Raw genomic sequence first — 11,784 nt, 5'->3', positions numbered from 1 at the left:
TATCTTCTAAGCCTTCCGCTGTTATCTTATTAGATGGCCTTAAGCCATATTTATTGTAATAAGTTCTCTTTTGAGACATTCGATGTAATAAGTGTGTGATTGCTACTCTGTTATAAATCCTTCGAGTACTGTGTGTGTCAGCATTACCGATCCAGGGATGACACTGAGCATAGAGACTTGACCGTCTGAGGTCGGGTCGCTACATTAAAATTCTTATTTTTTTTCTAGATGTTCATGTTAGTGTACCAAATGTGCTTGACAGTTTTCATGCCATATGGGATAGCAGTGCTTCGTCGATGAAAAAAACAAAATTAAGTGTAACATTTTTTCCTTGAAGAAAATTAAGTGTAACATTTGAAGGTAACGTTTGGCGTTTGATTTTTTTACACAGGCCAAAATGCTGAAGTTCTTCCCCTAAAAATTTGCAGGTAGTATTTGGGTGTAACAATGAACATATTTATTTTTTTGCAATTTTCTTTTACATTTATAAAATTCCTTTTTGACACGCAGGTGCATGTGCTCCCTAGAGCCAAATTGAATATCCGCAAAATTTCTTTCATATGCTGAGCGATCAAGTGTTATAAATTTAGCACCGCTTCATCAACTAAGAATATACTACTTCGTCCGATCCAAATTAACTGATACAACTGTACTACAACTTTATACTAAAGTTACAAAAGTTGTGTCAATTAATTTGGATCGGAGGGAGTATATAATTCAGCACCGCTCTATCGAGAAAAAAACAATTGAACACCGGCGTGAGCATAGCTAAGGCCAACTCCAGCGCGCGACCCCATCCCGTCCGGGTGCGTTCGTTTGGGGTAGAACAGACGAATAGCGCGGCCCAACGCGCGGTCCCAAACAGACAAATGTCCAGATTTTGTCTGTTTTCGACCCATTCTCAGCCCAAACTTGCACCGAGTTTGGGGTGAAACGGACATCGCGCGGATGGGCTGGACGCACGCCCTTGTCCTCCCGTGGCCCGCCTATCGGGGACAGTAGCAGTCCATTCGCCTCCACCCGCTCTCCCCCGCCCCACCCCGCCCCACCCAGCCGCCGGCGGCGCCACTATTCTCCGGCCGCCTCCTCACTGCTCACCCCCCCGACCGTCCATACCAAACCATGTCTCGACATGGCCGCCACCACGCCCGCGCTTTTGTAGGAGTTTCGGCCGTCGCTTGAAGGAGATTTGGCCATCGCCGTTGTAGCAAGTGCCAGAGGGGATACGACCGCCGGCGACGGATATGGACCACGACAGCTTCCGTCGAGTCCTCCATTGCGGCCACTAGCCGGCCGCCAAACCACCCCTGCTGCATCGAGGTGATCGTCGCGGACTCTTTACCATCACGACCGCAAGGTGTTTGACACTTTGCCCACAAAGGTATGGACAATGGAGATGATTTTTTCTTCCGCCACTTCATTTACTCATCGGACGATTCGTCCTCGCATGACAAAGATCTTGTGGTGGCTGCACTGGTCGTTCACGACCACATTGAACGGCAGCTTCCTCGGTACAGGGGGGTCAGTCCCTGGCCGTGCTCCCAACCTGAACCGCAACAGAGAGAGAGGCCGCGCCCTGCTCTATTCCGACTACTTTGCGAACACCCCGCTCTTCAAGCCGAATAAATTCCGTCGTCGTTTTCATATGTCAAGGCATCTGTTCAATCATATCCGAGAGGGAGTGGTTGCTCATGACCCATACTTCGAGTGCAAGACTGATGCCCTTGGCAAGCTTGGATTCTCCTCTTACCAGAAATGCACGGCGGCCATCTGCATGCTTGCATATGGAATTCCAGGCGATCTTGTGAATGAGTACGTGCGCATGAGTGAGTCCACATGTCTTTTGTCACTGTACAGCTTCTGCAAGGCCGTGGTGGCAGTGTTTGGCCCTGAGTACTTGAGGCAGCCAAATGCCGCTGATACAGAAAGGTTGTTGTGAAGGAAATATGCCCTAGAGGCAATAATAAAGTTGTTATTTATATTTACTTATACCATGATAAATGTTTATTATTCATGCTAGAATTGTATTAACCGGAAACTTAGTACATGTGTCAATACATAGACAAAACAGAGTGTCCCTAGTATGCCTCTACTTGACTAGCTCGTTAATCAAAGATGGTTATTTTTCCTGACCATAGACATGTGTTGTCATTTGATGAACGGGATCACATCATTAGAGAATGATGTGATGGACAAGACCCATCCGTTAGCTTGGCATAATGATCGTTTAGTTTATTGGTATTGCTTTCTTCATAACTCATACATGTTCCTATAACTATGAGATTATGCAACTCCCGAATACCGGAGGAACACTTAGTGTGTTATCAAACGTCACCACGTAACTGGGTGATTATAAAGATGCTCTACATGTGTTTCCGATGGTGTCTGTTGGGTTGGCATAGATCGAGATTAGGATTTGTCACTCTGTGTTTCGGAGAGGTATCTCTGGGCCCTCTCGGTAATGCACATCACTATAAGCCTTGCAAGCAATGTGACTAATGAGTTAGTCACGGGATGATGCATTATGGAACGAGTAAAGAGACTTGACGCTAACGAGGTTGAACTAGGTATTCAGATACCGATGATCGAATCTCGGGCAAGTAACATACCGATGACAAAGGGAACAATGTATGTTGTTATGCGGTTTGACCGATAAAGATCTTCGTAGAATATGTGGGAGCCAAAATGAATATCCAGGTTCCGCTATTGGTTATTGACCGGAGATGAGTCTCGGTCATGTCTACACAGTTCTCGAACCCGTAGGGTCCGCACACTTAACGTTCGATGACGATCGGTATTATGAGTTTATGTGTTTTGATGTACCAAAGGTTGCTCGGAGTCCTGGATGTGATCATGGACATGACGAGGAGTCTCAAAATGGTCGAGACATAAAGATCGATATATTGGAAGGCTATGTTTGGACATCGGAATGGTTCCAGGTGAGTTCGGGCATTTACTGGAGTACCGGGGGGTTACCGGAACCCCCCCGGGAGTCATTGGGCCTTAATGGGAGAGAGGAGGAGGCGGCCAAGGTGGGGGTGCGCCCCCCAAGCCCAATCCGAATTGGGAAGGGGCCCGGCCCCCATTTCCTTCTCTCCCTCTCCCTCTTCCTTCTTCTCCTACTCCAACTAAGGAAAAGGGGAATTCTACTCCCACCGGGAGTAGGACTCCCCCCTTGGGCGTGCCATGAGAGGGCCGGCCCTCCCCTCCTCCACTCCTTTATATACGGGGGAGGGGGGCACCCCATAGACACACATGTTGATTGTTTAGCCATGTGCGGTGCCCCCCTCCACAGATTTCTACCTCGGTTATATCGTTGTAGTGCTTAGGCGAAGCCCTGCATCGGTAACTTCATCATCACCGTCATCACGCCGTCGTGCTGACGAAACTCTACCTCGACCTCAGCTGGATCTAGAGTTCGCGAGACGTCACCGAGCTGAACGTGTGCAGATCGCGGAGGTGCCGTACTTTCGGTACTAGGATCAGTCGGATCATGAAGACGTACGACTACATCAACAGCATTGTCATAACGCTTCCGTTTTCGGTCTATGAGGGTACGTGGACATCACTCTCCCCTCTTGTTGGTATGCATCACCTAGATAGATCTTGCGTGTTCGTAGATTTTTTTTTGAAATTACTGCGTTCCCCAACAGTGGCATCCGAGCCAGGTCTATGCGTAGATGTTATATGCACGAGTAGAACACAAGGAGTTGTGGGCGATAATAGTCATACTGCTTACCAGCATGTCATACTTTGATTCGGCGGTATTGTTGGATGAAGCGGCTCAGACCAACATTACGCGTACGCTTACGCGAGACTGGTTCTACCGACGTGCTTCGCACACAGGCGGCTAGTGGGTGTCTGTTTCTCCAACTTTAGTTGAATCGAGTGTGACTACGCCTGGTCCTTGTTGAAGGTTAAAACAACACAGTTGACGAAAATCGTTGTGTTTTGATGCGTAGGTAAGAACGGTTCTTGCTAAGCCCGTAGCAGCCACGTAAAATGTGCAACAGCAAAGTAGAGGACATCTAACTTGTTTTTGCAGGGTATGTTGTGATGTGATATGGTCAAGACATGATGTTGTATTTTAGTGTATGAGATGATCATGTTTTGTAACACAGTTATCGGCAACTGGCAGGAGCCATATGTTGTCACTTTATTGTATGCAATGCAATCGCCATGTAATTGTTTTTACTTTAACACTAAGCGGTAGCGATAGTCGTACAAGCAATAGTTGACGAGATGACAACGATGCTATGATGGAGATCAAGGTGTCGTGCCGGTGTCGATGGTGATCATGACGGTGCTTTGGAGATGGAGATCAAAGGCACAAGATGATGATGGCCATATCATATCACTTATATTGATTGCATGTGATGTTTATCCTTTATGCGCCTTATTTTGCTTAGTTCGACGGTAGCATTATAAGATGATCTCTCACTAAATTTGAAGGTATAAGTGTTCTCCCTGAGTATGCACCGTTGCGACAGTTCGTCGTGCCGAGACACCACGTGATGATCGGGTGTGATAAGCTCTACGTTCACATACAACGGGTGCAAGCCAGTTTTGCACACGCAGAATACTCGAGTTAAACTTGACGAGCCTAGCATGTGCAGATATGGCCTCGGAACACTGAGAACGAAAGGTCGAGCGTGAATCATATCGTAGATATGATCCAACATAGTGATGTTCACCATTGAAAACTACTCCATCTCACGTGATGATCGGACATGGTTTAGTTGATTTGGATCACGTGATCACTTAGATGATTAGAGGGATGTGTATCTAAGTGGGAGTTCTTAAGTAATATGATTAATTAAACTTTAATTTATCATGAACTTAGTCCTGGTAGTATCAGCATATCTATGTTGTAGATCAATAGCTCGCGATGTAGCTCCCCGTTTATTCTTTATATGTTCCTAGAGAAATATAAGTTGAAAGATGATAGTAGCAATGATGCAGACTTGGTCCGTGATCTGAGGATTATCCTCATTGTTACACAGAAAAATTATGTCCTTGATGCACCGCTAGGTGACAGAACTATTGCAGGAGCAGATGCAGATGTTATGAACGTGTTGACAAGCTCGGTACGATGACTACTTGATAGTTTAGTGCACCATGCTTTACGGCTTAGAACCGGGACTTCAAAAATGTTTTGAACGCCACACAGCATATAAGATGTTCCAAGAGTTGAAATTGGTATTTCATACTCATGCCCGTGTCGAGAGGTATGAGACCTCTGACAGTACTTTGCCTACAAGATGGAGGAGAATAGCTCAACCAGTGAGCATGTGCTCAGATTGTCTGGGTACTACAATTGCTTGAATCAAGTGGGAGTTAATCTTCCAGATAAGATAGTAATTGACAAAGTTCTCTAGTCACTATCACCAAGTTACTAGAACTTCGTGATGAACTATAATATGCAAGGGATAACGAAAACAATTGCCAAGCTCTTCGCGATGCTAAAATCGGTGAAGGTAGAAATCAAGAAAAGCATCAATTGTTGATGGTTAACAAGACCACTAGTTTCAAGAAAAGGGCAAAGGGATAGAAAGGGAACTTCAAGAATAATGACAAACAAGTTGTCACTCCCGTGAAGAAGCCCAAAGCTAGACCCAAGCCTGAAACTAAGTGCTTCTACTGCAAAGGAATTGGTCACTGGAAGTGGAACTGCCCTAGATACTTCGCGGATAAGAAGGATGGCAAAGTGAACAAAGGTATATTTGATATACATGTTACTGATGTGTACTTTACTAGTGTTTATAGCAACCCCACGGTATTTGATACTGGTTCAGTTGCTAAGAGTAGTAACTCGAAACGGGAGTTGCAAAATAAACAGAGACTAGTTAAGGGCGAGGTGATGATGTGTGTTGGAAGTGATTCCAAGGTTGATAAGATCACCATCGCACACTCCCTTTACCTTCGGGATTAGTGTTGAACCTAAAATAAATGTTATTTGGTGTTTGTGTTGAGCGTGAATATGACTGGATCATGTTTATTGCAATACGATTATTCATTTAAATCAAAGAATAATTGTTGTTCTATTTAAATGAATAAAACCTTCTATGGTCATAAACTCAATATAAATGGCTTATTGAATCTCGATCGTAGTGATACACATATTCATAATATGGAAGCCAAAAGATTCAAAGTTAATAATGATAGTGCAACTTATTTGTGGCACTGCCGTTTAGGTCATATTGGTGTAAAGCGCATGAAGAAACTCCATGCTGATGGGCTTTTGGAATCACTTGATGCTTGCGAACCATGCCTCATGGGCAAGATGACTAAGACTCCGTTCTCCGGAACAATGGAGCGAGCAACTGACTTATTGGAAATAATATATACTGATGTATGCGGTCCGATGAGTGTTGAGGCTCACGATGGGTATCGTTATTTTCTGACCTTCACAGATGATTTGAGCAGATATGGGTATATCTACTTGATGAAACATAAGTCTGAAACATTTGAAAAGTTCAAAGAATTTCAGAGTGAAGTGGAAAATCATCGTAACAAGAAAAAGTTTCTACGATCTGATCGCAGAGACGAATATTTGAGTTACGAGTTTGGTCTTCATTTGAAACAATGTGGAATAGTTTCGCAACTCACGCCACCTGGAACACCACAGGGTAATGGTGTGTCCGAATGTCATAACCGTACTTTATTAGATATGGTGCGATCTATGATGTCTCTTACCGATTTACCACTATCGTTTTGGGGTTATGCATTAGAGACAGCTGCATTCACGTTAAAAAGGGCACCATCTAAATCCGTTGAGACGACACCGTATGAACTGTGGTTTGGCAAGAAACCTAAGCTGTCGTTTCTTAAAGTTTGGGGTTGCGATGCTTATGTGAAAAAGTTTCATCCTGATAAGCTCAAACCCAAATCGGAGAAGTGCGTCTTCATAGGATACCCAAAAGTAACTGTTGGGTACACCTTCTATTACCGATCCGAAGGCAAGATATTCGTTGCTAAGAATGGATCCTTTCTAGAGAAGGAGTTTCTCTCGAAAGAAGTGAGTGGGAGGAATGTAGAACTTGATCAGGTAATTGTACCTTCTCCCGAATTGGAAAGTAGTTCATCACAGAAATCAGTTCCGGTGATGCCTACACCGATTAGTGAGGAAGTTAATGATGATGATCATGAAACTTTAGATCAAGTCACTGATACGTCTCCAGCGTATCTATAATTTTGATTGTTCCATGTTACTATATTATCTGTTTTGGATGTTTAATGGGCTTTATTATACTCTTTTATATTATTTTTGGGACTAACCTACTAACCGAAGGCCCAGTGCAAATTGCTGTTTTTTTGCCTATTTCATTGTTTCGCAGAAAAGGAATATCAAACGGAACGAAACCTTCGCGAGGATCTTTTTTGGAACAAATGCAATCCAGGAGACTTGGAGTGGACGTCAAGAAAGCAACGAGGCGGCCACGAGGCAGGAGGGCGCGCCCAAGGGGTAGGCGCGCCCCCACCCTCGTGGGCCCCTTGTAGCTCCACCGACCTACTTATTTCGCCTATATATACTCTTATACCCTGAAAATATCGGGGAAAGCCACGAAACCCTATTTCCACCACCACAACCTTCTGTACCCGTGAGATCCCATCTTGGGGCCTTTTCCGGCGCTACACCGGAGGGGGAATCGATCACAGACGGCTTCTACATCAACACCATAGCCTCTCCCATGATGTGAGTAGTTTACCACAGACCTTCAGGTCCATAGTTATTAGCTAGATGGCTTCTTCTCTCTCTTTGGATCTCAATACAAAGTTCTCCTCGTTGTTCTTGGAGATCTATTCGATGTAATACTTTTTGCGGTGTGTTTGCCGAGATCCGATGAATTGTGGGTTTATGATCAAGATTATCTATGAACAATATTTGATTCTTCTCTGAATTCTTTTATGCATGATTTTATATCTTTGCAAGTCTCTTCGAATTATCGGTTTAGTTTGGCCTACTAGATTGATCCTTCTTGCAACGGGAGAAGTGCTTAGCTTTGGGTTCAATCTTGCGGTGTCCTTTCCCGGTGACAGTAGGGGCAGCAAGGCACGTATTGTATTGTTGCCATCGAGGATAAAAAGATGGGGTTTATATCATATTGCTTGAGTTTATCCCTCTACATCATGTCATCTTGCTTAATGCGTTACTCTATTTTTATGAACTTAATACTCTAGATGCAGGCAGGAGTCGGTCGATGTGTGGAGTAATATTAGTAGATGCAGAATCGTTTCGGTCTAATTGACACGGACGTGATGCCTATATTCATAATCATTGCCTAGATATTCTCATAACTATGCGCTTTTCTATCAATTGCTCGGCAGTAATTTGTTCACCCACCCTAATATATGCTATCATGAGAGAAGCCACTAGTGAAACCTATGGCCCCCGGGTCTATTTTCCATCATATAACCTTCTATTTTCCATCATATTAGTTTTTGATCTACAATTCTAGTTTCCTATCTATTTACTTTCCAATCTTTACTTTCCAATCTATACAACAAAAATACCAAAAATATTTATCTTATTATCTTTATCATATCTCACTTTTGCAAGTGGCCGTGAAGGGATTTATAACCCCTTTATCGCGTTGGTTGCAAGGTTCTTGATTGTTTGTGCAGGTACTAGACGATTTGCGTGTAGTCTCCTACTGGATTGATACCTTGGTTCTCAAAAACCGAGGGAAATACTTACGTTACTTTGCTGCATCACCCTTTCCTTTTCAAGGGAAAATCAACGCATGCTCAAGAGGTAGCAGTCACTACCGAACCTCGTAGGTCAACCAGAATACGTTCTGCACCAAAGTAGTACGGTAATACTTTTATGGAAATCATGTTACTAGACCATGACAAACCTAGAAACTATGAGGAAGCGATGATGAGCCCAGATTCCACAAAATGGCTTGGGGCCATGAAATCTGAGATGGGATCCATGTATGAGAATGAAGTATGGACTTTGGTTGACTTGCCCGATGATCGACAAGCAATAGAAAATAAATGGATCTTCAAGAGGAAGACGGACGCTGATAGTACTGTTACTATCTACAAAGCTAGACTTGTCGAAAAAGGTTTTTGACAAGTTCAAGGTGTTGACTACGATGAGATTTTCTCACTCGTAGCGATGCTTAAGTCTGTCCGAATAATGTTAGCAATTGCCACATTTTACGAAATCTGGCAAATGGAAGTCAAAACTACATTCCTTCACGGATTTCTTAAAGAAGAGTTGTATATGATGAAACCAAAAAGGTTTTGTCAATCCTAAAGGTGCTAACAAAATGTGCAAGCTCCAACGATCCATCAATGGACTGGTGCAAGCATCTCGGAGTTGGAATATACGCTTTGATCAAAGCATACAGTTTTATACAGACTTGCGGTGAAGCCTGTGTTTACAAGAAAGTGAGTGGGAGCGCTACAACTTTTCTGATAAGTATATGTGCATGACATATTGTTGATCAGAAATGATGTAGAATTTTTTTGGAAAGCATAAAGGAGTGTTTGAAAGGAGTTTTTCAAAGAAAGACCTCGGTGAAGCTGCTTACATATTGAGCATCAAGATCTTTAGAGATAGATCAAGATGCTTGATAAGTTATTTCAATGAGTACATACCTTGACAAGTTTTTGAAGTAGTTCAAAATGGAACAGTCAAAGGAGTTCTTGCCTGTGTTGCAAGGTGTGAAGTTGAGTAAGACTCAAAGCCCGACCACGGCAGAAGATAGAGAGAGAATGAAAGTCATTCCCTATGCCTCAGCCATAGGTTCTACAAAGTGTGCAATGCTGTGTACCAGACCTATTGTATACCCTGCCCTGAGTTTGGCAAGGGAGTACAATAGTGATCTAGGAGTAGATCACTGGACATTGGTCAAATTATCCTTAGAGGGCTAAGAAAATATTTCTCGGTTATGGAGGTGATAAAGAGTTCGTCGTAAAGAGTTACGTCGATGCAAGATTTGACACTGATCTAGATGACTCTGAGTCTCGATATGGATACATATTGAAAGTGGGAGCATTTAGCTAGAGTAGCTCCATGCAGAGTATTGTAGACATAGAAATTTGCAAAATACATATGTATCTGAATGTGGCAGACCCGTTGACTAAACTTCTTTCACAAGCAAAACATGATCACACCTTAGTACTCTTTTGGTGTTAATCACATGGCGATGTGAACTAGATTACTGACTCTAATAAACCCTTTGAGTGTTGGTCACATAAAGAAGTGAACTATTGGTGTTAAATCACATGACGATGTGAACTAGATTATTAACTCTAGTGCAAGTGGGAGACTGAAGAAATATGCCCTAGAGGCAATAATAAAGTTGTTATTTATATTTCCTTATACCATGATAAATGTTTATTATTCATGCTAGAATTGTATTAACCGGAAACTTAGTACATGTGTGAATACATAGACAAAACAGAGTGTCCCTAGTATGCCTCTACTTGACTAGCTCGTTAATCAAAGATGGTTATGTTTCCTGACCAAAGACATGTGTTGTCATTTGATGAACTGTATCACATCATTAGAGAATGATGTGATGGACAAGACCCATCCGTTACCTTGGCATAATGATCGTTTAGTTTATTGCTATTGCTTTCTTCATAACTCATACATGTTCCTATGACTATGAGATTATGCAACTCCCGAATACCGGAGGAACACTTAGTGTGCTATCAAACGTCACAACGTAACTATGTGATTATAAAGCTGCTCTACAGGTGTTTCCGATGGTGTTTGTTGGGTTGGCATAGATCGAGATTAGGATTTGTCACTCCGTGTTTCGGAGAGGTATCTCTGGGCCCTCTCGGTAATGCACATCACTATAAGCCTTGCAAGCAATGTGACTAATGAGTTAGTCACGGGATGATGCATTACGGAACGAGTAAAGAGACTTGCCGGTAACAATATTGAACTAGGTATTCAGATACCGACGATCGAATCTCGGGCAAGTAACATACCGATGACAAAGGGAACAACGTATGTTGTTATGCGGTTTGACCGATAAAGATCTTCGTAGAATATGCGGGAGCCAATATGAACATCCAGGTTCCGCTATTGGTTATTGACCGGAGATAAGTCTCGGTCATGTCTACATAGTTCTCGAACCCGTAGGGTCCGCACGCTTAACGTTCGATGACGATCGGTATTATGAGTTTATGTGTTTTGATGTACCGAAGGTTGTTCGGAGTCCCGGATGTGATCATGGAAATGACGAGGAGTCTCAAAATGGTCGAGACATAAAGATCGATATATTGGAATGCTATGTTTGGACATCGGAATGGTTCCGGGTGAGTTCGGGTATTTACCGGAGTACCGGGGGTTACCGGACCCCCCCCCGGGAGGCATTGGGCCTTAATGGGCCATAGTGGGAGAGAGGAGGAGGCGGCCAAGGTGGGGGCGCCCCCCCCCAAGCTCAATCCGAATTGGGAAGGGGGCTGGCCCCCCTTTCCTTCTCTCCCTCTCCCTCTTCCTTCTTCTCCTACTCCAACTAGGGAAAGGGGGAATCCTACTCCCACCGGGAGTAGGACTCCCCCCTTGGGCGCTCCATGAGAGGGCCAGCCCTCCCCTCCTCCACTCCTTTATATACGGGGGAGGGGGGCACCCCATAGACACACAAGTTGATTGTTTAGCCGTGTGCGGTGCCCCCCTCCACAGATTTCCACCTCGGTCATATCGTTGTAGTGCTTAGGCGAAGGCCTGCATTGGTAACTTCATCATCACCGTCATCACGCCGTCGTGCTGACGCAACTCTCCCTCGACCTCAGCTGGATCTAGAGTTCGTGGGA

At 43.8% G+C, this 11,784-nt stretch overlaps 1 protein-coding gene across 1 annotated transcript; it reads left to right on the top strand.

Moving 5' to 3' along the window:
• Positions 1 to 1,447: 1,447 nt before the first annotated feature.
• Positions 1,448 to 1,939, top strand: LOC141021974 (uncharacterized). The gene has a single exon (XM_073497843.1). It carries the CDS (start codon positions 1,448 to 1,450, stop codon positions 1,937 to 1,939), a length of 492 nt encoding a protein of 163 aa, XP_073353944.1.
• Positions 1,940 to 11,784: the final 9,845 nt, after the last annotated feature.

Source organism: Aegilops tauschii, chromosome 4, assembly GCF_002575655.3.
Source record: "Aegilops tauschii subsp. strangulata cultivar AL8/78 chromosome 4, Aet v6.0, whole genome shotgun sequence".
NCBI classification, from domain to species: Eukaryota; Viridiplantae; Streptophyta; class Magnoliopsida; order Poales; family Poaceae; genus Aegilops; species Aegilops tauschii.
The sequence above is the reverse complement of the archived record's forward strand: the minus strand, read 5'-3'. Positions and strand labels throughout refer to the sequence as shown.

Bases quoted from the DNA above. Each gene is read 5' to 3' on its own strand.
- LOC141021974 (XM_073497843.1), top strand. From the start codon at position 1,448: ATGACAAAGATCTTGTGGTGGCTGCACTGGTCGTTCACGACCACATTG.